At 37.9% G+C, this 26991-nt stretch overlaps 1 protein-coding gene across 1 annotated transcript in view; it reads right to left on the bottom strand.

Moving 5' to 3' along the window:
- The window catches only part of LOC149949421 (bcl-2-related ovarian killer protein homolog B-like), a 50088-nt gene extending 24283 nt beyond the window's left edge, over positions 1-25805 (bottom strand). Inside the window, exon 1 of the mRNA XM_090167759.1 lies at positions 24747-25805. Within this exon, the coding sequence (XP_090023885.1) occupies positions 24747-25505 (759 nt within the window). The 5' untranslated portion in view covers positions 25506-25805. The remainder of the gene's footprint in view (positions 1-24746) is intronic.
- Between the last annotated feature and the right edge of the window lie 1186 nt (positions 25806-26991).

Genomic DNA, 26991 nt, shown 5'->3' with positions numbered 1-26991 from the left:
AATGGAACACTAAATGTGCTCCGACAGTGCTCTGATAGCGTAAAAATGAATTCGTACTACGATGGACTATAATACGACGATACTACGAATACCCACCAGTCTTTAATGCAATCTCAATAAGAAATGGAACACTAAATGTGCTCCGACAGTGCTCTGATAGCGTAAAAATGAATTCGTACTACGATGGACTATAATACGACGATACTACGAATACCCACCAGTCTTTAATGCAATCTCAATAAGAAATGGAACACTAAATGTGCTCCGACAGTGCTCTGATAGCGTAAAAATGAATTCGTACTACGATGGACTATAATACGACGATACTACGAATACCCACCAGTCTTTAATGCAATCTCAATAAGAAATGGAACACTAAATGTGCTCCGACAGTGCTCTGATAGCGTAAAAATGAATTCGTACTACGATGGACTATAATACGACGATACTACGAATACCCACCAGTCTTTAATGCAATCTCAATAAGAAATGGAACACTAAATGTGCTCCGACAGTGCTCTGATAGCGTAAAAATGAATTCGTACTACGATGGACTATAATACGACGATACTACGAATACCCACCAGTCTTTAATGCAATCTCAATAAGAAATGGAACACTAAATGTGCTCCGACAGTGCTCTGATAGCGTAAAAATGAATTCGTACTACGATGGACTATAATACGACGATACTACGAATACCCACCAGTCTTTAATGCAATCTCAATAAGAAATGGAACACTAAATGTGCTCCGACAGTGCTCTGATAGCGTAAAAATGAATTCGTACTACGATGGACTATAATACGACGATACTACGAATACCCACCAGTCTTTAATGCAATCTCAATAAGAAATGGAACACTAAATGTGCTCCGACAGTGCTCTGATAGCGTAAAAATGAATTCGTACTACGATGGACTATAATACGACGATACTACGAATACCCACCAGTCTTTAATGCAATCTCAATAAGAAATGGAACACTAAATGTGCTCCGACAGTGCTCTGATAGCGTAAAAATGAATTCGTACTACGATGGACTATAATACGACGATACTACGAATACCCACCAGTCTTTAATGCAATCTCAATAAGAAATGGAACACTAAATGTGCTCCGACAGTGCTCTGATAGCGTAAAAATGAATTCGTACTACGATGGACTATAATACGACGATACTACGAATACCCACCAGTCTTTAATGCAATCTCAATAAGAAATGGAACACTAAATGTGCTCCGACAGTGCTCTGATAGCGTAAAAATGAATTCGTACTACGATGGACTATAATACGACGATACTACGAATACCCACCAGTCTTTAATGCAATCTCAATAAGAAATGGAACACTAAATGTGCTCCGACAGTGCTCTGATAGCGTAAAAATGAATTCGTACTACGATGGACTATAATACGACGATACTACGAATACCCACCAGTCTTTAATGCAATCTCAATAAGAAATGGAACACTAAATGTGCTCCGACAGTGCTCTGATAGCGTAAAAATGAATTCGTACTACGATGGACTATAATACGACGATACTACGAATACCCACCAGTCTTTAATGCAATCTCAATAAGAAATGGAACACTAAATGTGATCCGACAGTGCTCTGATAGCGTAAAAATGAATTCGTACTACGATGGACTATAATACGACGATACTACGAATACCCACCAGTCTTTAATACAATCTCAATAAGAAATGGAACACTAAATGTGCTCCGACAGTGCTCTGATAGCGTAAAAATGAATTCGTACTACGATGGACTATAATACGACGATACTACGAATACCCACCAGTCTTTAATGCAATCTCAATAAGAAATGGAACACTAAATGTGATCCGACAGTGCTCTGATAGCGTAAAAATGAATTCGTACTACGATGGACTATAATACGACGATACTACGAATACCCACCAGTCTTTAATGCAATCTCAATAAGAAATGGAACACTAAATGTGATCCGACAGTGCTCTGATAGCGTAAAAATGAATTCGTACTACGATGGACTATAATACGACGATACTACGAATACCCACCAGTCTTTAATACAATCTCAATAAGAAATGGAACACTAAATGTGCTCCGACAGTGCTCTGATAGCGTAAAAATGAATTCGTACTACGATTGACTATAATACGACGATACTACGAATACCCACCAGTCTTTAATGCAATCTCAATAAGAAATGGAACACTAAATGTGATCCGACAGTGCTCTGATAGCGTAAAAATGAATTCGTACTACGATGGACTATAATACGACGATACTACGAATACCCACCAGTCTTTAATGCAATCTCAATAAGAAATGGAACACTAAATGTGATCCGACAGTGCTCTGATAGCGTAAAAATGAATTCGTACTACGATGGACTATAATACGACGATACTACGAATACCCACCAGTCTTTAATACAATCTCAATAAGAAATGGAACACTAAATGTGCTCCGACAGTGCTCTGATAGCGTAAAAATGAATTCGTACTACGATTGACTATAATACGACGATACTACGAATACCCACCAGTCTTTAATGCAATCTCAATAAGAAATGGAACACTAAATGTGATCCGACAGTGCTCTGATAGCGTAAAAATGAATTCGTACTACGATGGACTATAATACGACGATACTACGAATACCCACCAGTCTTTAATGCAATCTCAATAAGAAATGGAACACTAAATGTGATCCGACAGTGCTCTGATAGCGTAAAAATGAATTCGTACTACGATGGACTATAATACGACGATACTACGAATACCCACCAGTCTTTAATGCATTCTCAATAAGAAATGGAACACTAAATGTGATCCGACAGTGCTCTGATAGCGTAAAAATGAATTCGTACTACGATGGACTATAATACGACGATACTACGAATACCCACCAGTCTTTAATGCATTCTCAATAAGAAATGGAACACTAAATGAGCTCCGAGAGTGCTCTGAGAGCGTAAAAATTAATTCACCCTCAGACTGAAAACCCTTAAATAAAATTGTTTCACGGATAACAAGACTGTTCCTTTCAAAGAAATTGCTCATTCAATGTCAGAATCGGACGTAAATATCGAATAGTTTTGGACTGCCCCGAGCGGTTATGGACCAATTTCGAGCGACACTGTTACCGGAACTGAATATAAAAAAGTGGTGTTGGTGTAGCTCCGGACAGAAAAGGGCTGACGAATAGTTTCTGGAGTGTGCTGAAGTTCTTTAAAACACGTTAAGCCCACACTTGACAATTTTTTCGATTAAGTTTTTCTTGGAGAGTATTTTTTATTTCTTTTAATATTTATCGAACCCTTTGGCAAGGGCAGCCCTTTGAAATGGTGAGATAGCGGTAGAAGGGCTGGGCTGGGCGGGGGGTCAAAAGTCATTTCACGCCACTACGATTTATCAACTTTAGGAAAAAGTCGTCACAGCTAAGCATCGGATATATATTGTCAGGACGAGGAACCTTTTTATTGATGCGACTCGGAAATCGAAACCGTCCATTTTCCATTTCTTTGCCTTTTAACGGATTTTTTTACGCCTTTCCTCATTTTTTGCCGATCACAAAATGTATAAAAATTTCCTACGCTACTCTTTCAGAAGGAGGGAATCATTTTTTCTCGCCACCCCAACTTCTGGTCGTATTTGAGGTGAAACATAAAGATTTTCCAACAAAAATCATTGATCCACCGGTGTGGAGTTTTCTCTGAGGAGCGAGGACAAGATAATACCAGGATCATTTGATGGAAAGGTCAGCGTATCTCCGATCACGAATTACAACCCGTTCGTCACAAGCGTGGTTCACTTCTGGTGGGGATAGGAAATATAAAGGGGGGAAAATATCGCTGTCCCTCGGCGCGCCATCTAACGGTCGCTAGGGGATTTAGCACTTAAATTATTTTATATTTAATAAATTGCTGCACACACCGCCATTTATTGACTCTTAGCATTTCATTATATTATACAATTTCTGATTAAATATTTAATCAAGAACTTAATAATTTCTACTTAAGGATAATGTCTATTTTAAGACGATTTTGGGCCTTGCTAATAATTAGGACAAAATAATTATATTGATACCATAAATTTTGATCTTATAATTTACTATATGTAGTTTAGAGAACTAGTATAGATGGCGCCAAACAGCGCACGGAGATTTTGTTCCCGGCCTAAAACTGACGATCGAGATGCAAGGAAAAATCAGGATTGCGCTAACCTCGTCATAAGAAGATCCTAGCAATAGAGAGCGTACGTTTCGATCGCGTACTGGCGCTACAAGAGACGTGCTTCGACTAGTTATTTATTGGCTGATGCAGTGGTGAAAACGACCTGCACGTAATGTTTATTACTTTCTTGATTCGCTGACCCGGAAATAAGAGTTACCGTAATTTAGTCACTCGGTGGAGAACGTTTCTAAAAAGTGCCCCAAAGTGAAAGTAAGGTGCTTCAAATTGTTCAAAAACAAACAACCAATCGAAATCAGGCAGGCTATTCTGTAAAAATCAAAAATCTCTATCCGCCAAAAATGGTAATGCGCATGTGGAGAATGAGCGGATTTCGAAATATCAAACTATCGATTGTGTAAGTTCAATTTTAAAGCAACTGTCGGCTCTATCATTGCCACCTGTATTATGATAAGGCGTTTGTTATTAGAGATGGCTATGAATCTATCCGATTCTTCGAAAAAATTACTTTAGTGGAGAGTGTGGTGCCATCTATTAATGGCAAAGGAAGCTAAAATTCAAAATAGCGAAACAATAAAGAACCATTTATAATTATTATAATTAGACAACTTATACTCCACTTACGAGGAGACTACCCGAGGTGATAATCACCGATTTTGTTGAAACTAGCTGGGTATGTAGACCTTATGGTAACATAAAATTTCACCAAGGGAAAAGTTTTTTTTTTTTTTTAAATAGAGCTAATACCCAAGGCACCACCTTCGACCACATAAGCAATGTTGCTTGTGCGTGATCAAGTAACAGGTGGCCGGGTTACAATGCGTAGGAGGGTGGCGGCAAGCCCTTCATGCCACGCGAGCCAACAGCTCCCTACACTAACTATTACCGTTAACCTCAGCAAGTTTTTATGGGCATTAGTTTTGCCATGGCAACCGAAAATGTTTTTGACAACACAGTCTGTATATTGTCCCATTGAAAATAACAATTGACCAATGTTTACATATTTTGATCAAATTGACCAAAATTCATCAAAATATCATAAAATTCATTTCATTTGTCAATTTTGATCTATTTTTTTTTGGGTTTTGAAATTTGAATTTTTTTCAAATTTTTTCACAGGGGGGTACCCTTAGAAGTGCTCAGATTCCCATGTTATTTTCAATGAAAAATATGTCGAAGCATTTCATTGAAATTATTAACGTCGGCATTACAGACCGCCACGGTTTTTAATTTGACCAATACTATCGATAGTTTAATACTTCGATAGCAGCCTCTTCTGCACACGCGCATTGTCATTTTTTAAGGATCATGATTTTTTTGTCATATTTGATTTTTGCAGAATAGATGCGTAAAGAAAACCGCTTATCATTTAAAATATTTTTAACGAACTTCCGAGGGAATTGTGGGTAGGAAATCAGAACCGGATTGGCTATTACGGGAGTCTGCGCAGAACCTATATTATCCTACTTGTACACTTTTACAAGTAGCGGCGGTTCAGTGTTCCACATCTTAAACTAATTTATTTTATATTTGTAATTTATTTAATTATTAAGTTTTAATGATTTAAACGGTTTTGGAATAAGAAAAACGTAGTTCCTGAAGATGAACTTTACAACTAGAAAAAAAAGGTATGAAAATATTCAAATCTAACTTGAAAAATGCTTTCGGATAAGGCTTAATGCCTTGAAAGTGATTTTAAATGAAGATTTAAGTTTACCAAAAGGAAAGCTTTTACAACCTTCAACGCAACACTTTGAACCACCATGTACACTCATTTAACAAAATTTATTTAAACTAATTATTTTTAATAATAGTAAAACTATAAGAGGTCTTTTATGTATATCGTAAACAAAAAATGACAACATCAGCAGCCGACGTTCATAGACCAATCAAAAAGGGTTGATAGTTGTAAAACTCAGCCGTAAGATGTCGCTACCATCACAAATACCACGTGACTAGGCCGGATAAACCCTATTTTCTTCCCCCTTTTTCAAAATCCTTCAACGTGAAAATTAAAGAAAAACTGGCAACCAATTTCTTTACTCGTCTATAGCCTACCAGGGCTTTTTTTTCTCTATTGTATTTATATACCCCGTGCACCGCCTAAGCATTACAGGGGTGGCCACTGAAAAACCCCAAAACATTTATAGGAATAAAGGAAATTCAACAGTCGATTTATAGGAGGATATAGGAGTATTTTATTTGATAATATAGGAAAATATAGGAGTTTTATCCTTGATAATATAGGAACATATAATAGTTTTATCCTTGATAATATAGGAACATATAGGAGTTTTATCCTTGATAATATAGGAAAATATAGGAGTTTTATCCTTGATAATATAGGAACATATAGGAGTTTTATCCTTGATAATATAGGAACATATAGGAGTTTTATCCTTGATAATATAGGAACATATTGGGGTTTTATCCTTGATAATATTGGAACATATAGGAGTTTTATCCTTGATAATATTGGAACATATAGGAGTTTTATCCTTGATAATATAGGAACATATAGGAGTTTTATCCTTGATAATATAGGAACATATAGGAGTTTTATCCTTGATAATATAGGAACATATAGGAGTTTTATCCTTGATAATATAGGAACATATAGGAGTTTTATCCTTGATAATATAGGAACATATAGGAGTTTTATCCTTGATAATATAGGAACATATAGGAGTTTTATCCTTGATAATATAGGAACAAATAGGAGTTTTATCCTTGATAATATAGGAACATATAGGAAAATTTGCATAAAATTTGCATTTGTTTTAATATAAAAGCCTCAGTGAAATCATAATTTTCGCGAAGTTAGCGTTAGCATACTCTTACTTGAAGAGCTCTAGTCTCAAAATACTAACGTCGTTCGGTAAAAATATAATATGAAAAATGCCGACATTTTTTTTATAAAATTTTAAATTTTAATTTGACCTTTCACTCTTCGAAATATACCCCGAAAATTTCATAAACTCTATTTTTTATATTTTTTTAAAGATTTTGAAAATAAATTACGCCCTTGTATGTCGTTCAAAATTGAAACTTTTAATATTTGATGCTAAAAATTTTTAGCCGGCTGTTAAATTTGAGGGTGGAAAACCTAATTTCCTTTGACAGTCTTTTATATTGGAACAAACACAGGGCGGGTTTATTTTTCTTCCGGAAAATCTGTCATCGTTCATTTTAGAAGCAGAAAGACCAAGAGAAACTAACGTGAGGTCCGAGTGAGTTTCGCCAAAAATCTCCCCAACAATGAAATGTCTTTTCTCTCGTAGCGAACGAAATACCGCTTTCATTAATTTAACCCCTTCCACGTGAACGGAATATTTTAGGTTTGCTTCGAAATCGGAGTCGACGAAAATTTCGGACTGCCTCATTTTGGAGTACGGACAGAACTTAGAATTAACGAGAAATTGTTTTGGGAATAGGTGTTTTCGTAAATCCGGCGCTTCACTTTTTACTGTTGGGAGTACTGCCAACCGAGGCATTTTTTAGTTGGCCGTAATAGCCGTTTTTTTTTCGGTTTCGTCTAAAGTGTCGCCTGCTAAAGTTTATGTTTTTTTTACTTAGACCGTTTCGATCGTTTCACCATCATTTAGGTTAAATTGTTATTTAATAAACTAGAAAATTATTAGTTAAACATTTGATAAGATAAATTGCTTTTCTTGTATATCTAAAGGTATGCAAACTTTTGATAGTGCCATTATTCGCGATAGGCCTTGTCCTACGTAAAGAAAACCTTAAAACTACACGACAAAAAGTATAAAATATATTAAAACATACCTAGGAATATTTTCATTTATGGAGTCCATAACCCACCCAACACATAAAATAAATAATAAAATACTAAATAGGAAAATTGTGCTGTTTCAGTTTCACTATCACCTAGTGTACCTGAAGCAGACGCCAAATTCGAACAAAAAAACGCATAACTCGTTTCTATGACGTTTCTGTGACGTCGACCCCAACAGTAAAACAAGTTCGACGGTGGGGTAAACAATTTGCTTATTCAGCTATTATTCGCTGTGATTTATTTTATCTGTGTGGCGATAAATTCGCGAGAATGTATTAATCTACACCAAGAACGTATTTAGGTGATCGGAGAATATAATAATAATAATAATAATCAGCTATAGTTAATACCATATCATACCTATCATAGGGTCCCCATAAGCAAAGGTCTAGGCCAAATTTTTGACGATCACATACCGGTTATTGAGAATTAGGTATTCAAAATCCGCACCTCCTAGTGGTTACGTCCTCAACTACGCATTTCTGAAATAAATTTCGCGAAATGCATCATGAATGCGCGCAAGCCGTGCGCGAACGTTTTTAAACTTAGAACCACGCGGGAGAAATCAATGAATTGGGAATAATACTGCTAGAATTACAATTACGATTTCGGTTGCCATGGTTACGCGGGACCTGTTCTGATAAGACTGTACGAAATTTATCTTTATAATTAGGCGGTAGCGCCATCTATATTTTGTAAAGTGATATGGCTAACAATAAATAATTATTAGCTAACTCACCGTAAGTTGAGTTAAAAAGGATCGTGTTGACAGAATAAAATTATTTTTAAACAACTTCAAAAGTTTGTTTGTTACGAGTAATCATACATTTCAATTTCGCATCAGATTCGCGAAAAAATTCAATTGCAATATAGTTGCCACCACTAGAGACAGATGCCGCCACGGTAGGACGATATAGTTGATAAAGTCTCCTTATTGAACGAAATTGGTCCTCTATTTATTCCCAACTAAATGGGAGAAATCTCCCCCGTGAGCCCTTAGCACCGTAGCCAAGGCTTATTCACCATTTTATAGCTTTAAAACTTAAAATTAACACTTATCTTTACTAAATTATTCATTAGGAGTAGGACCTAAAACTGGCTATTAGAATTTAGAAATAAGAGTTGCGTTTCTGAAGGTATTTATTTTTCAAATTTGAGATTTAGACGCGTTTTGTGTGGCGTTTTGTGTGGCTGCTCCACCAAGTAAGAGAATATTTTAGATGTAGAAATTTTGAAAAAGAAGATGTCGCTTCTGCCCTATCGTCGTACGTTCATTTTCTTCGTGCATGGACAATGCCGTAAACATAGGGCTCTATGGTAGACCTTTACTTATTGGGACCTTTTGATAGTCTTACGTTAATACCCAAGGCACCACCTTAGGCCGAAGTAGAACCTTGTTCACTTCGCGATGACCGTAAGAAAAACCTGTCCCATTTTTATCAGCTAGATCAAGAGTCATAAAAACCGAGGGTACGTTCTCCGTTAACCCGTTTATGCTTAGGGAAAATTACTAATGAGGCGATCTATCTAGTTTAGTCACCAGTTTGTGTTTCAATCTCTTCGAAAAACGTAGGTTTTAGGACATCAATGAAATACAGGGCCTATTTGATTGATTCTTATATATAGAGAGAATGTTTATATTCCGTCAGTCGCGACGCATCATGAACCAGGGGAAATATGGAAAATTAGGCGTTCTTATTTAACGCGTCACTCACGCGAATGTCAATGGCGTCAAGAGGACGTCATATTTAGGGAGCCAATAATGCACCGTCTGGAATTGATTGAATTTGAAGGGGAGGGGCCAGGTTCGGATCGTAGAGCTGCAACGGGAGCGAATTTAAAATCAACGAAATATAAACATTCTCTATATATGTAATAGAGGTCGGGGACGGTTAATCATTATCCATGTTTAAATTGATTTTTTGGGAAAAAAATGTAAACAAAGAAATTTACCGGTTAATATTTCGGAAAATGATTAAAAAACATGTCTTATTCGTCAAATTTGAGCTTTTTATCGAAAAAAACGTCATTTTTCCGATTAATTTTACAAATTTATCAAAAAATTAATCGGATAATACAGAAATATAAATTACTTGATCAAAACGTTTTACGAATAATTTTGAGAGCTTTATCTATTGAATAAAAGTTAACCATCTCCGACCTCTAATATATAAATAGATCAATTCTTGATAAATTCTATAAAAATTACAGGAAAATATACGCTTTACGTACTTAAGACGTGAAAATCCATAGTTTTTAAATGGAAATTGGAAAATTGGGTTATTTCTAAATTTTTAAAATTATTTTTAACTTTGCCGATTTTCATATCAAAAGACCGAAAAATTATCAAAAATAGGAAAATAGTGTAATTACAGGAAGTTATAGCAACACATTGAAAATATCGGAAAAAATATAAAATATAGGAGGTGTGGTTACCCTGGAAACGGTGAAAATTGTTTCAACATAGTTTTATCCCTAAACATGAAATAAATTCTTTCGTGAGATTGGCGAGCGGTCGCGTTTTGAAAATAATTGAGAAATAATATCAGAATAGTGTACCTATCTCCCAATGTTAAGATAATGTTATTCGTATGAAACAAATATCTGATTTTTCAAAATTCGTTTCGGAATAAACAATAGCCCAATACGTCATAAAATGTTTTTCTTAAGGGAAAAATATGATAAATATAATAATTAAATATCCAAAGACAATGTAATTTGTACATTTAATATCGGTTGACGGTGGGCCCATCGCGAAAGTTTCGACCATTGAAAACTTCCTCGTGTACGTGTTTCATTTGTATGGCCTAAAATTGATTAAGAGATCTACCTCTACCTGAACCACGTTAGAAAAAATTGAAATAATTTCTAAGGATATAATAGCTATTCTTGGACAAAAATCAACGGTGGTTGTTTTAAGAGTTCATTGTATGCGAATTAAGGTCTAACACTTAATGCGAAATGCTAAGTGAGGCGAAATTGGAGAAGAGTTACTCCAAAATATGGCTCGAAAAATAGTCTGAATATGATTCTAGTCTAAAAGTATGCGGGGTTAAATCAAGTGATTTTTTAAAAACATTCTTGATTTAAAACACGTATTATACTTCATGCAAATTAGGTTATCCAGAAATGTTAATTCGAAACAATCTAAATTAAAGAAAGCTTTTAAATAATTAATTTGTTTTAGTTTACCGTTGCACCCATATTATTCATAAATTGGTCAAGAAAAAGATGCATAAAACGTTAAACAAATCAATAAAATCCAAGAAAAATTAGAAAATCAATTGAAATCAATAAAAATCCGATTTAAATCAGATAAATCGATTTAAAAAAACAATCTTAAAAATCAACAACCCTGAAAATGTCTTACATTTCTTATATACAAATCTTCGTGTTCTAGAGGACTTAGAAAGAGTAATTTAAACAGCACGCGTGACAGCTATCTCCAGGTGGATTTCCGTCAGCAAACCAGGGGTACCTAGGAGACATAAATCCACCTGGGAAAAGATTCCATTTCCTTTTGGCCCAAAGATGGCTCTGATAAATTGAACATACAATGTTCTTACGCTGATGCGAATAACGATTCAAGTTTCCATATAAAACGGTACATCCCCTTTAACGTTTGTTTCCCCCGCTGAAAAGGTACCGTTGTACCCGTACAAAGAGCGTAAAGTATAATGGCGAGCGCAAGAGCGCAAGAGATGGAGCCGCTAGAAACAGTAAAAATATCCCCGCTTACATTCTTTCCAACAATAAACCCATAAAGAGATCCATAAATCATCTCTTGCCTTCAACAATAAAACCGCACTGGCCACTTTCATCACGAGCGCGAGGAGGAATAGTAGACAAACATAGTTTCTATCAGTGATGGGCGCGCTCCTCTCATTTTGAGCGGTTTTGCTCATTTTTAGTTAAATTGAAAGGCAAAATTTATTTCTAAAAGAGCGAAAAACGAAAATGGGAGTGAAAATTTATCCGCTCAAAAAAGAAAACAAAAAAAGAGGAACGAAAATTTTGCCACTCAAAAAGAAAGTGAAAAGAGAGAAGCGAAAATGTCGCCGCTCAAAAAAAAGCGAATAAAGAGGAGCGTAAATGTCACCGCTCAAAAAGGAAGCGAAAAGAGAGGAGCGTAAATGTCACCGCTCAAAAAGAAAGCGAAAAGAGAGAAGCGAAAATGTCGCCGCTCAAAAAGGAAGCGAAAAGAGAGGAGCGAAAATGTCGCCGCTCAAAAAGGAAGCGAAAAGAGAGGAGCGAAAATGTCGCCGCTCAAAAAGGAAGCGAAAAGAGAGGAGCGAAAATGTCGCCGCTCAAAAAGGAAGCGAAAAGAGAGGAGAGAAAATGTCACCGCTCAAAAAGGAAGCGAAAAGAGAGGAGAGAAAATGTCACCGCTCAAAAAGGAAGCGAAAAGAGAGGAGCGAAAATGTCGCCGCTCAAAAAGGAAGCGAAAAGAGAGGAGAGAAAATGTCACCGCTCAAAAAGGAAGCGAAAAGAGAGGAGCGAAAATGTCACCACTCAAAAGGAAGCGAAAAGAGAGGAGCGAAAATGTCACCGCTCAAAAAGGAAGCGAAAAGAGAGGAGCGAAAATGTCACCGCTCAAAAAGGAAGCGAAAAGAGAGGAGCGAAAATGTCACCGCTCAAAAAGGAAGCGAAAAGAGAGGAGCGAAAATGTCACCGCTCAAAAAGGAAGCGAAAAGAGAGGAGCGAAAATGTCGCCGCTCAAAAAGGAAGCGAAAAGAGAGGAGCGAAAATATCACCGCTCAAAAAGGAATCGAAAAGAGAGGAGCGAAAATGTCACCGCTCAAAAAGGAAGCGAAAAGAGAGGAGCGAAAATGTCACCGCTCAAAAAGGAAGCGAAAAGAGAGGAGCGAAAATGTCGCCGCTCAAAAAGGAAGCGAAAAGAGAGGAGCGAAAATGTCACCGCTCAAAAAGGAAGCGAAAAGAGAGGAGCGAAAATGTCACCGCTCAAAAAGGAAGCGAAAAGAGAGGAGCGAAAATGTCGCCGCTCAAAAAGGAAGCGAAAAGAGAGGAGCGAAAATGTCGCCGCTCAAAAAGGAAGCGAAAAGAGAGGAGCGAAAATGTCACCGCTCAAAAAGGAAGCGAAAAGAGAGGAGCGAAAATGTCGCCGCTCAAAAAGGAAGCGAAAAGAGAGGAGCGAAAATGTCACCGCTCAAAAAGGAAGCGAAAAGAGAGGAGCGAAAATGTCACCGCTCAAAAAGGAAGCGAAAAGAGAGGAGCGAAAATGTCGCCGCTCAAAAAGGAAGCGAAAAGAGAGGAGCGAAAATGTCGCCGCTCAAAAAGGAAGCGAAAAGAGAGGAGCGAAAATGTCACCGCTCAAAAAGGAAGCGAAAAGAGAGGAGCGAAAATGTCGCCGCTCAAAAAGGAAGCGAAAAGAGAGGAGCGAAAATGTCACCGCTCAAAAAGGAAGCGAAAAGAGAGGAGCGAAAATGTCACCGCTCAAAAAGGAAGCGAAAAGAGAGGAGAGAAAATGTCACCGCTCAAAAAGGAAGCGAAAAGAGAGGAGCGAAAATGTCACCACTCAAAAGGAAGCGAAAAGAGAGGAGCGAAAATGTCGCCGCTCAAAAAGGAAGCGAAAAGAGAGGAGCGAAAATGTCGCCGCTCAAAAAGGAAGCGAAAAGAGAGGAGCGAAAATGTCACCGCTCAAAAAGGAAGCGAAAAGAGAGGAGCGAAAATGTCGCCGCTCAAAAAGGAAGCGAAAAGAGAGGAGCGAAAATGTCACCGCTCAAAAAGGAAGCGAAAAGAGAGGAGCGAAAATGTCGCCGCTCAAAAAGGAAGCGAAAAGAGAGGAGCGAAAATGTCGCCGCTCAAAAAGGAAGCGAAAAGAGAGGAGCGAAAATGTCGCCGCTCAAAAAGGAAGCGAAAAGAGAGGAGCGAAAATGTCGCCGCTCAAAAAGGAAGCGAAAAGAGAGGAGCGAAAATGTCGCCGCTCAAAAAGGAAGCGAAAAGAGAGGAGCGAAAATGTCGCCGCTCAAAAAGGAAGCGAAAAGAGAGGAGCGAAAATGTCACCACTCAAAAGGAAGCGAAAAGAGAGGAGCGAAAATGTCGCCGCTCAAAAAGGAAGCGAAAAGAGAGGAGCGAAAATGTCGCCGCTCAAAAAGAAAGCGAAAAGAGAGGAGCGAAAATGTCACCGCTCAAAAAGGAAGCGAAAAGAGAGGAGCGAAAATGTCGCCGCTCAAAAAGGAAGCGAAAAGAGAGGAGCGAAAATGTCACCGCTCAAAAAGGAAGCGAAAAGAGAGGAGCGAAAATGTCGCCGCTCAAAAAGGAAGCGAAAAGAGAGGAGCGAAAATGTCGCCGCTCAAAAAGGAAGCGAAAAGAGAGGAGCGAAAATGTCGCCGCTCAAAAAGGAAGCGAAAAGAGAGGAGCGAAAATGTCGCCGCTCAAAAAGGAAGCGAAAAGAGAGGAGCGAAAATGTCGCCGCTCAAAAAGGAAGCGAAAAGAGAGGAGCGAAAATGTCGCCGCTCAAAAAGGAAGCGAAAAGAGAGGAGCGAAAATGTCACCGCTCAAAAAGGAAGCGAAAAGAGAGGAGCGAAAATGTCACCGCTCAAAAAGGAAGCGAAAAGAGAGGAGCGAAAATGTCACCGCTCAAAAAGGAAGCGAAAAGAGAGGAGCGAAAATGTCGCCGCTCAAAAAGAAAGCGAATAAAGAGGAGCGCAAATGTCACCGCTCAAAAAGGAAGCGAAAAGAGAGGAGCGAAAATGTCGCCGCTCAAAAAGAAAGCGAATAAAGAGGAGCGCAAATGTCACCGCTCAAAAAGGAAGCGAAAAGAGAGGAGCGAAAATGTCACCGCTCAAAAAGGAAGCGAAAAGAGAGGAGCGAAAATGTCGCCGCTCAAAAAGGAAGCGAAAAGAGAGGAGCGAAAATGTCACCGCTCAAAAAGGAAGCGAAAAGAGAGGAGCGAAAATGTCACCGCTCAAAAAGGAAGCGAAAAGAGAGGAGCGAAAATGTCACCGCTCAAAAAGGAAGCGAAAAGAGAGGAGCGAAAATGTCGCCGCTCAAAAAGAAAGCGAATAAAGAGGAGCGCAAATGTCACCGCTCAAAAAGGAAGCGAAAAGAGAGGAGCGAAAATGTCACCGCTCAAAAAGGAAGCGAAAAGAGAGGAGCGAAAATGTCACCGCTCAAAAAGGAAGCGAAAAGAGAGGAGCGAAAATGTCGCCGCTCAAAAAGGAAGCGAAAAGAGAGGAGCGAAAATGTCACCGCTCAAAAAGGAAGCGAAAAGAGAGGAGCGAAAATGTCACCGCTCAAAAAGGAAGCGAAAAGAGAGGAGCGAAAATGTCACCGCTCAAAAAGGAAGCGAAAAGAGAGGAGCGAAAATGTCGCCGCTCAAAAAGAAAGCGAATAAAGAGGAGCGCAAATGTCACCGCTCAAAAAGGAAGCGAAAAGAGAGGAGCGAAAATGTCACCGCTCAAAAAGGAAGCGAAAAGAGAGGAGCGAAAATGTCACCGCTCAAAAAGGAAGCGAAAAGAGAGGAGCGAAAATGTCGCCGCTCAAAAAGGAAGCGAAAAGAGAGGAGCGAAAATGTCACCGCTCAAAAAGGAAGCGAAAAGAGAGGAGCGAAAATGTCACCGCTCAAAAAGGAAGCGAAAAGAGAGGAGCGAAAATGTCACCGCTCAAAAAGGAAGCGAAAAGAGAGGAGCGAAAATGTCACCGCTCAAAAAGGAAGCGAAAAGAGAGGAGCGAAAATGTCGCCGCTCAAAAAGAAAGCGAATAAAGAGGAGCGCAAATTTCGTGCTTAAAAAGAAAGCGGAAAGAGAGGAGCGAAAATTTGGGCACTCAAAAAGGCGCGAGAGCGAGCGAGCTATTTACCAAAAATGCCCATCACTACTTTCTTCATTCCCTTTCTACTGGTACGTAGTCGGCTCCTGTTGAATAGTCCAGCACATTTTCGATATTAAAGAGTGCTAGCCATCCGAGAGAAGCGATTTGATCCATTCTTTGGCTCTGGCCATTTTTATCCTTATATCTCGCTCCATCAACGTTCTGATCTATATTTGCCCCCCCCCCCCGGTCCGATAAGAGATCCGATCTTTGGAATAATTCGACGTAGTATCGCCTCCCTAGAAGCGTAACGCGTTCTTTCCCGATATGAAATTCAAATCCACTTGTCTCTATTCTTTCCATTTTCGTTTGTTGTTTACGAAAGAAGCTTCGAAAAGTATAACGTCACGAACGAATTTCACCCGCGAATAGACCAATTCATAACGAACATTTACGGCGAAGAAGCCATGACCGGGAAACTAAGATTAAGCCATGAGAGATTCGATTTTAATGATCTTATTTATACTAGATGGCGCTAATTTGAATTTTTTCGCGCGAATTAATACTTATTTTCAAAATACCGCTTCTAATTATTATTTCAAACAATTTTTTATTTAATTTAAATTTTACATTTCATATTGTTGGCGCCATCTGGTGCGGCTTCGGGTATTTGAAGAACCGACCTCTAATGGCGTTACCCCTGTGAAATTATCTCCTCTGTCAATCACCTGTCGAACAATTATCAACAGGACGCTTCTCCCAAGGACATGGATTAATGGATTTATATACCCCCGTACCCAAGGACAGTAGATACAGGGACGAGAAAGCAGGGAAAAAATTCGATTTTAAACGTCTTCATAATCCCGGGGAGTTAGATGTAAACAAACCGCGGCCATTGTTAAGACGTGGTTCACCATGGACCGTATTATTGTAGTTAGTTTTTTCCATTTTGATGATAAAACTACGAGCGTAAATAATGAAATGCCCATTTGTTTTGAACACTTAAGCCTCGTCAAGAACCGCTAAAATTAGGTGACCGCCATTTTTTTTGTTTACAATTAACTCTCCTTGCGTTTAGGTCGTTTTAGGTAATATATTCCAACAGAGGCCGCCAATACACTTTCTCGTCCCTGTATCTACTGTACTTGCTTCTCCCAAGGCTATTGGCTGAACCAATTAATAACGTAAAACTCTGTGACGTCGAATTTCTTTTTTTTGATTGGCTGTTAACTACCGTCTGGAAAATCTTCGCTTGAGGCAAGGCTTAAATCTATTAACGTGCCGTCGACAAAGATCGTAAGTTGGTGGTCGTATTCTTATGGGCTTAAGAAAAACACGTCACACGTGTGACGTACCTATGACGTAAAAATAGTTTCCGCCTTTGTCTTCCAAAGAGAGAATCAAAGAGTAATGATAGAGTTAAATATTCATGGGTTAAATAAATTTAAGGTATTATATTGCTTTGTGTTTCTTTTATGTTAATTCTGAAATTATCGTGATATTTGATATAATGCTCGACAAGTTTGAATTAATTTAAACCAACGTCACGCCATAGTTTAAAATTTCCAGTTTCAAAGAACCCCATTGTGCCACAAGCATTTTTACGTATTTTAAGTATATTCTAGATTAAATAAAGACTACTTCAGTTATCTTCGGTGAAATAGTAAAAAGTATTGGTTAAGCTTAGTTAAAGTAGTTGAAAACTTGAAACAAGTAACTACACTATAATAAAAATAAATTATTTACGACAAAATTCTCATGACTTTAATTGCTTGTAAAAGGAGCAAAATACAATAAACACCTTTTTGCTCCTTTTACAAGCAATTAAAGTCATGATAATTTTGTCGTAAATAATTTATTTTTATTATATTATGTATACCATGACCAAGAAAAATCCCATTGTTGAAGTAACTACACTATTTTGATCTATTATTTGAAATGGTAGCAAAATATTTAGTTTAAATAGTAGATAACGCTTTTCTAATCCCAGTACGAACTAGTCTAATAATAAAATAGTAATAATTAAATAGTAGAGCTTTCTACCATAAGCGTATAACTACATTTCACACAAGTGTGACAGTTTACATTCTTCGGCGTGTTAAATTTTTTCGGAGAATAATGTCTAGAATGACCACAAATTGAGACTTATAGGAAGTAAGCTCGTTCCCTAAAAATATTCAGACGCGATTGAAGTGTACTCTGGTGACGTTTTTCCTTCCCCCCTCTCGCGCCGGTGGTAAATTAGACCACGATGTCCGCGAATTATCTCAAAATAGTCATTCATCCTAAGTATAAATAAATACATTTTAGATTAAGCTCTAATACCAGAAGTGTATAATATTGTTACATAAGTGTGACACCTTCAATTCTTCAGCAAACGTTTTACTGAGAGCTATTCACAAGACAGACTGCATTACGGGCTTCGTCGCCGTTTCGCGTCCGCTTGCTCCCACGCCACACGTAGCCTTTGACAACGCCTCGATAGGGGAGATTTTCTTCTTGTGATGGCGCCACTCCATAACATAAGTGACAAACTTATGGAATAATATCATAGACTTATGCCAATACGTATTATTTGTCAGGCAGTCATATAGTGAGTGCGTGCAGAAAGAAGTGCTGAACTGCTGATGAGTTATAATTTATTTTAAATTAAAAAGTGGTCTTGTCCATCTTGTTAAAATGTTGCTCTTACGTCACAAGACACCACCTCGATAGGGGAGATTTTCTTCTTGTGATGGCGCCACTCCATAACATAAGTGACAAACTTATGGAATAATATCATAGACTTATGCCAATACGTATTATTTGTCAGGCAGTCATATAGTGAGTGCGTGCAGAAAGAAGTGCTGAACTGCTGATGAGTTATAATTTATTTTAAATTAAAAAGTGGTCTTGTCCATCTTGTTAAAATGTTGCTCTTACGTCACAAGACACCACTTTATTAGTATATTCTTCGCACGGGCTTTTTGCACGCGCACTAGAACAAGCTATATATCTCTGGCGACTATAGCGCCCGCTCGTAGACTTGTCAAAGTAAGAGACTGTGACGTATGAGCAACATTTAAACAAGAAGGCCACGTTAGTTTATAACAAGCGTTTATTTTTTGAATGACGTCAACAGAAGTAAATGAACCGAAGTTATCAGACTGCTATACCAGGGTTCATACAATATTTCAAAAACCATTTTCCTTGATATTTCCAGGTTTTCCAGAGTTGTTTTGAATATTTTCCAGGTGGACTTTTTAAAACAATAGGGGTCTCTAAAATGTTAAAAGCATTACTGTTAAGCTTGTTTTCCAGTGGCGCTTTGAAACGTTCAAACGTTTTTACGCGCGTAAAGGAAATAACATTAAGTGGAAAACAAGCTTAACACTTTCTAATATAATATAGTCAAGATTGAACGTAGGAGTTCAATACTAAGTAATAATTTCAGTAATACTAAAACAAATTGCACATAATTTGGAGTTCTCATAATTATTTTCCCTGATTTTTCTGGAAAATTTTCATTTTCCCTGAACTTTCCCTGACGTTTTGCTTTAAATCATTTTCACTGATATTTCCAGGTTTTCACTGATTTCCATGTTTGTATGAACCCTGAAGTTACATTTTAACCTCGAATTGGAAATTTTGCACTCTCCTAGACCGAAAAACAAAACGTTTTTATTTTTATGAAAGCATTTTTTATACATAGAAATATATATACCCACAATTCCCAAGTGCAATTTATCGCGTCAAAAAACGGGGATTTGACTCGATTTTCTCATCATTTTAACAAGGAAAACGCCCTCCGATTCTGAGCGCTATTTCGATAACTTTGGTTCATTTACTTCTGACGTCAATCAATGTATTATTTGGATGAACTGATACACTCAACGGACATTATCATCGACTTATGTCACTACGTAATAGGTTTGAAATGAGCAAACCAATCTGAATTATTTTTACGAGACCATCATATTTCCCAACAAAACCTTTACGTGGCCATCTCATAAAATAGTACTTGTACTAACTTCTTGAAAGCTTTCGTCCATTTCTTTAATGTTCAGTGTGTCTACTTGTTGGGTTTATTTGGTCTGTATAAAGGGGGGGGGGGGGGGGCTGAAAGTGAATTGTGTATTCCTGAGTGCTTTGTTATTCCGTGTCCCCCATAAAAGGGCTATTTCATTTATTTCTTCCTCGATGGAGAGGTGTCGAAAGCGTTAATAGTTTTTCGCATCATTTCCAGTTGGCCGGACTCGCTTATGGGTCGTTTGGCAACGTTTTTATTTGCTTGACCGAATTTCGGGGATTTTTTGAGACCGACGTTGAGATATACTATACTTTACTATAATCCTTTCTATTTCTCGGTTTGGAGCTTTCCTTTGGGACTTGGGAGGGCTTGTATTCAATTCGTGTTTATTCAGCGACGTCCTGCACCGCGTGTTGATCCAGCTTTAAATTTTTGTGGATTTAGCGGCCTTCTCTCCCCCCCCCCTTCCATCCGTTTTTCATCGCTTTATTTGAAGCGACCCCTTTTGTGACAGAATCGAATCACACTCAACTTGAATCGCGTTAAGTTGAATACGCGAATGATTTTATAAGGTGAGGACGTCTTTTATTGACAGCTTGGTCGTTCTAAGTCGCTAAAAGAAACAAAGCCATTGCTATCGGAGATAATGAGATTTTTATAAACAAAAATAACTCGTCTAACTGTTCCGTTATTTTAACTTTGTAAATTATTTGTATTCCAGTTTTCGAGAAAGCATTATTTTCTCGAAATAACACAATTTTCCCCCAAATATTTTTTTATCTTTTCCCGAAAGATTTCGATTTTCTCGAAATACCTCCATTTTTTCGAAATATCGAAATTTTCTCGAAAAACTTTTTTCCCCCAAATAACACGGTTTTCTCAGAAAACCACCATTGTCTCGAAATATCGAAATTTTCTCGAAAAACAGTTTTCCCGAAATAACACAGTTTTCTGAAAAGCACACGATTTTCTCGAAAAACATTTTTCCCGAAATAACACAGTTTTCGAAAAATTTATTTTTCCCGAAAGATTACGATTTACTACCGCCATTTTCTCAAAAAAATATTTTCCCCGAAATATCACGATTTTCTCAAAATAACGCACTTTTCTCGAAATACCGAAATATTCTCGAAATACCGTCATTTTCTGGAAAAAAATATTTTTCCCGAAATAACACTGTTTTCTCAGAATACCGCAATTTTCTCGAAAAAACACAATTGTCCGACAAACAAACTCATTTAAAAACGCAACAAAAATAGCTAGTTTCCCCCGTTCTTATTGACCACGAAAACAGGCTGATCTCTTTCGACCTATACAAGCGAACTTTTAGTCGAGTCTAGTTACGATAATTCTTAATGAAGTCCTTAATGATAATAGCGGGAACCGGTATGCGTGAAGTTCCGCTTGTCTGGGCCGCCTTAATCTGTTTGGCCCGTCTCCTTCACTTTCCGAACCAGAAAATGAATGAATCACGCGAATAAACCGTGCTATTTAGTATAGTTTACGCTCTCGACAGTCTTATAGCCAAGGGCCTCGCTAAGCCGCTGGATTTTCTAATCTCTCGTCTCAATCTTCGCGTCGGTCGCTCGTGAATAAACCTGTTAGAGATTAAGCTACCATAGAAGAAAAAATCTATAAAAAATAGCTGGAATTTTGGGTGAAATTACGAAGAGAGAACGAGATATCTACCTCTCCCCCAACCATCAAACGTCAATAACCTAAGCCAAGCGAAAATTTGTAATTTATTCCTTTTTTTTCCACTGTTTTATATCAAAATTCCGGAGAGTGTATTAACAGTATCGGTTGGTCGTCATCGATTTTGGCTTCGACGCTGAGTGGTTCTCATTCGGGCAGACTGACGCTTGGACTTGCGTAATACCCAGTGTCTTATACGAAAGTATGTTAATTAAATAGTAAATTGGAATTTTGATATTAAATTTATTAATTTGGTATTTTAACTTGCAAGTTTATATTTGGATAATAACTGTTAAAATTAAACGTAATGTGTATTAAATTTGTTAATTTGGTATTTTAACTTGCAAGTTTATATTTGGATAATAACTGTTAAAATTAACCGTACCGTGTATTAAATTTGTTAATTTGGTAGTTTAACTTGCAAGTTTATATTTGGATAATAACTGTTAAAATTAAACGTACCGTGTATTAAATTTGTTAATTTGGTATTTTAACTTGCAAGTTTATATTTGGATAATAACTGTTAAAATTAAACGTACCGTGTATTAAATTTGTTAATTTGGTAGTTTAACTTGGAAGTTTATATTTGGATAATAACTGTTAAAATTAACCGTAATGTGTATTAAATTTGTTAATTTGGTATTTTAACTTGGAAGTTTAATTTTTAATATTAAATCTTTTCTACAGCTATACATTAAAGTTAAACGCGCTATATATTAAACTTATTAATTTACTGTTTCCAGATATTAAGTTAACTTTAAAGCTACCTTAAAAATAAAGTACTAGACATATATTAAGTTTATTCTTAAGCTGCATTAAAATCAAACGAACTACATTTTAAAGTTATTAATTTGATATTTAAATTTTGATGTTTAAATTTTGTAATTATTGGAAATTTTTCTAAAGACAGAGTTCCAAATCATTAACATATTTTTAAAATTATGTTTTGAGACGATAGATTCTATAAAATTATATTTTTCATCGAAAAATATAGAAACATATAATTACAGTTCAGAAAATATACAAATGTCCTTAAACGTAATTATACACATTCAATTGTAAAAACCGTTAAATTTCCCAGCACGACAAAAGTAATTTTTATGCCTGTTAAACGTCACATCTGCCGTCGGTGTGACATATAACTAAGTAAAAAAAAACCGCTAGTTGATATACATTTCCCTTTCAAAAATTGACACATGCGCGTGACAAAAATTTAACGTGTATCGACACAGGTACATAATTTTTTTCCGTGGTGTTATTTTGAAGATTTATTTGCTGGTGGAATTAAGAGGTGTACAGGTAACCCAATTATCCCCTCAAAACGACTCAGTTCTGGAAGAGCGATTAGCCAAAAATTCTCTTCGAAATGAAGTACATCCGTTATAAGGCCAAGGCTTAATATCGGAAATGTTTCGGGATTTTCTGGCTTGATATCTCTGCTAGGAAATTTCTCGATTAGAATGGCTCTAGAGCCTTATCCCTTTTCACCTAATTAGTCAATTTAATTTCTAGATATAAATGCGTGTTATCTGCAGATTTGACTTTTGCGAGAGAGGAAAATGATTTATTTTGATTAAGGAAGTTTGATTGGCCTTATCGGCGGGTATAATTGATGGGAAGGCGTTTTGCGTCTACCCTGTTATTTAGCTAATTGTTTTCTTGTTTAGCGTTTGTTTTAAACAATGGTTTTTGGCACGGGCCATTTGCGTAATGGAATTTTCACCCAATTACCGTTATCTGTAAGAGACTGTGTGGCGTTAAAACTCTAATATCAATAACACGCTATTCTTGTATTTTTGATAAAAATATTAATCATCTTTTCAATTATTATTATCCAACTCTTCTTAGCAACTGAAAAATATTTATATGGCATTTCGAATAACGGTACTAAATATAATTAATTTTGACATTTGCTACCGTATGTCGAAATTAAAATGTAATTTACCATTATGTTTAAGGATATGTATTTAAAATTAGTAATCTAGTTTTAACCTTACCATAAATTTATATTTATAAATATGTACCTTTTATGGCGTATTATTAATTTCTTTTTAAATACATCTGTAATATTTAAATGTAATAAACTTTGCAGGATAGGTAGATATTTACTTATTTCGTACGATATATTTCATTTACTAACAAGGAGACATCCCGAGGTGTTTATCCCCGATTTGTTTAAAACTCGGGGGTTAAGTAGACCTTCATGTACCTTGAAAGCTCCTAAAGGGAAAATTTTCAACGGCCATTCGTTTTGCCATGACAACCAAAAATGTTTTTCACAACTCAAATTTAAAGGTTCCCTACGTAAAATAGCATGGGAAAAATCACGGATTTTCTAAAAATTAAAAAGTTAAAATTTTGACAAAACAATTGGGTAAAATTGGGTGAAATCGATAAAAATGGGTAAAATCAATAAATTTCGGTAAAATCGAAAGGGTTTATAATCCGTGATTTTCCCACGCTATTTTACGCAGATAAAGTTTACATTTGAGTTGTGAATGGCAGGGTGACCACAGTTCCTACATTTCCTATTTTTCCCTATAATTTAACGTCCTTCCTTTTTTCTCCTATAATTTCATTAAATTTCCTATAATACCCTATATTTGAACTCAATAGTCAGAATAAATTAAAATAGTTGATTTTTTAACCTTAGAAGTCTTTAAAACGTCCTAGTTCTTAAAGATGCTTATTTACAACCCTGTTCGCCGATAGTTTTCGACTATTTCTATCGGTTATCAACGTTATTTTCAATGTTATACCCCCTTTAATCAATTTTGACAACCGTTTTACCTTATTGTATAATGAATTTTCCCCTATATTTTCCTTTTTCCCCCTCAGTTTTCCTCCTATATTTCTCTGATAAATTTCCTATAATTCCTTTAAAGGATTTTAAAATATTCTGTGGTCACCCTGGAATGGCCGTTGAAACTTTTCCCTTTAGGAGCTTTCAAGGTACACGAAGGTCTACTTAACCCCCGAAGCGAGGGGTCGGACATTTACCAAAATCCCGTACACTTTGTCTAAAATCGCAAAATCTTTTAACTCTCTCTATGGTAAATTAACATTGAAATCCCAAAATCACTTCAAAAAGTAATGATAAAATCGCCAAAATCTCTGCGAAATCCCGAAATCCCGTAAAAAATAATGGCAAGTGTCCGACCCCTCGCCCCGAAGTTTGAAAAAAATCGGGGATAAACATATCGGGATGTCTCCTTGTAAGTTCAGCTCGATATTGTATGACGCGTAACTAGAAATTGAAGACGCAAAAAAACGAAGCCAATTACCCATCCTCCTTGCTGGTTAATCCAAGAAGCCAAATCCCGATCGACGAAGGTTCCCAAACTCTCGACCAAGGTCAGAACGTACTCGGGATGTCCGACTCGGACACAGTCGGAAGCCAGAGCGCCGGTGACCGCGAACAGGGCGACGATCCTGCCCCAGGTGATGTCATTTCGGAACAGCTCCCGCGCGATCGTCTGCAAGAGGTTATCCACCGAACACGGATTGGCCAAACTACACAAGCCCACGTTGCCCAAGACGCTGTGGTATAATTTGGGATGGGCTCGTTCCAGTTGCTGGCACAGTAGTTTCAGTTGCACCCCGACCGCGCACACCGTCGTCTGCTGGGTCGTCGAACTCAAACGACTGACGCTCCTCAACCGCTGCAACCCCAATTTCTTATTAGCCACCGCGCAGGACCTAAGTTTGGTGCGCAAGTAGCGGCCGCACAAGTTCTTGGCCTGGTCCACGACTTGCTGGTGCATAAAGCTGTTGTCCCCGACACTGCCGCCAACGCGCCACGTGCGGGGGATTCTCTCCACGACCAGTTGGCTGAACTTGCGAGTCTGTTGGAGGAACAATTGCGGCGAAGAAGAGCCGCTGTGCGAGCCGTTGGGGCTGTGTTGACTCAGGGTGCTCTCGGCGTAACTGGACAAGGACAGCCTGGGCCGGGACAACGGCGGCAAACTCAACTTTCGGGAATGGACGATCAGCGTCTCCGAGGACGACCGTCCGTTGAAGTTCGGAATCGGCAAAGTCGTCATTTTATCAAATTATTTTTTAAAACTCGGCTGCAACTCGGCCGACGCGCTTGAAAATACTTCAAATTGAAAGCAATTGGTAGGAATTGGCCGCCGGGGTATTTAAGTGCCGCGTCTTTTGAAAAAAACTAGTTTAAAAGAATTTGATGCGGCGCATTTACCCCCCTCTTCAGCCGGGGACGAGTGGGGCTCAAATAAAAGCGAAACGCGAAAAAAGATCGGCCCAGCCAAGGCTTATCAAACGCGCGGTCTAACGAAGCGGTTTCGTGACGACAACAAAAGCGGCGTCTGCTCTCCGGTCAGCACGCGCCTCGATCTAACTAAAAGACGCGTTTCTGTTTGCCTCTTCGGCACGTGGTCGATAGACCACGCCCCCTCCCCACCTTACCCCCCCCACATTATCTCCCCCCCCCCTGAAATTGAACGGCATCGGGAGAGGAGGAAAGCATAGCGGCGTTACCAGCTGGTGAGAAAACGAAGGGGGACGGCAACGGTTCCGTCCCCCTTAAGGAAAAGCACCTTGCGTCTGGCGTCGAGTCATTATCGCTATCATGTGGTAGGCGGTAGTAGAAGGTACGCTCGATAACCGTACCAGTTTCCCCACATTCGGCAGCTGTGTAAGGTGAGAGGACTTCCCGATTGTATCATCGGTGGGTGCCCCCATTCTCCCGATTTTCCAAAGATCTATTGCCCCCCCCCCCATTTCGTTTTCTCTTTCTTTTCTTTTATCTCGGTGAATTCTAAATTTACCTCGAGCGAGACCAAACGTATAGAGATTCAACATTGTCTTCGTTCATTGAACAAGATTTGGGAAGGTCCGGAGAGTCGAGAATTGTATTAAGTTCGATAATACCCAGTCCATCGCTATTTTGCCGAGATAGAACGTCAAACGTAGGTCAATTCGGACTGCGCGAATATTCCCATTGACGATTTAAATTCAAATAAATGTCATGTGTTTATTTATATTGTCTTTGTTGGGACGATGCGCGGCCACCTTGGTCTTGTACAATCATTCTAAGCTCATTTCTGGGCTGCGTTCAGTAATAGGCCTTTCCATAAAATATTTCTGCGTGCTTTCACTGTTTTTTTCTACGTCACCCACCACCAATTTCGCTAAAACTAAACAAAAAGTTGGCGTTACTTTAGGCATTTTCCGGTAAGATTTCCCCTAACATTTTACACGGAGCTCGGGGTGACTTACAGGAGAGTACCCGAGGTGTTTATTGCCGATTTTGTTCAAAGTCAGTCGTAATGTAGACCTATATATGAGGTATGAAATTTCCCAAAAGGAGACGTTGCACAACCCATTCGATTTGCCATGGCAATCAAAAATGTATTGACCACTTAAAACAATCTCCATTTAAAAAAGCATGGGATTTTCTCGGTTTTACTACCTACGAATTTTTTTTTAAAATTGAAAATCACGAAATGGGTAATTTGGACCACATTTAGGTAAATTTCATCAAGTTTGGGTAAATTAGAACATTTT

This window comes from Leiobunum rupestre, chromosome 3 (genome assembly GCF_980474605.1).
Source record: "Leiobunum rupestre chromosome 3, qqLeiRupe1.1.hap1, whole genome shotgun sequence".
NCBI lineage: Eukaryota > Metazoa > Arthropoda > Arachnida > Opiliones > Sclerosomatidae > Leiobunum > Leiobunum rupestre.
The sequence above is the reverse complement of the archived record's forward strand: the minus strand, read 5'-3'. Positions and strand labels throughout refer to the sequence as shown.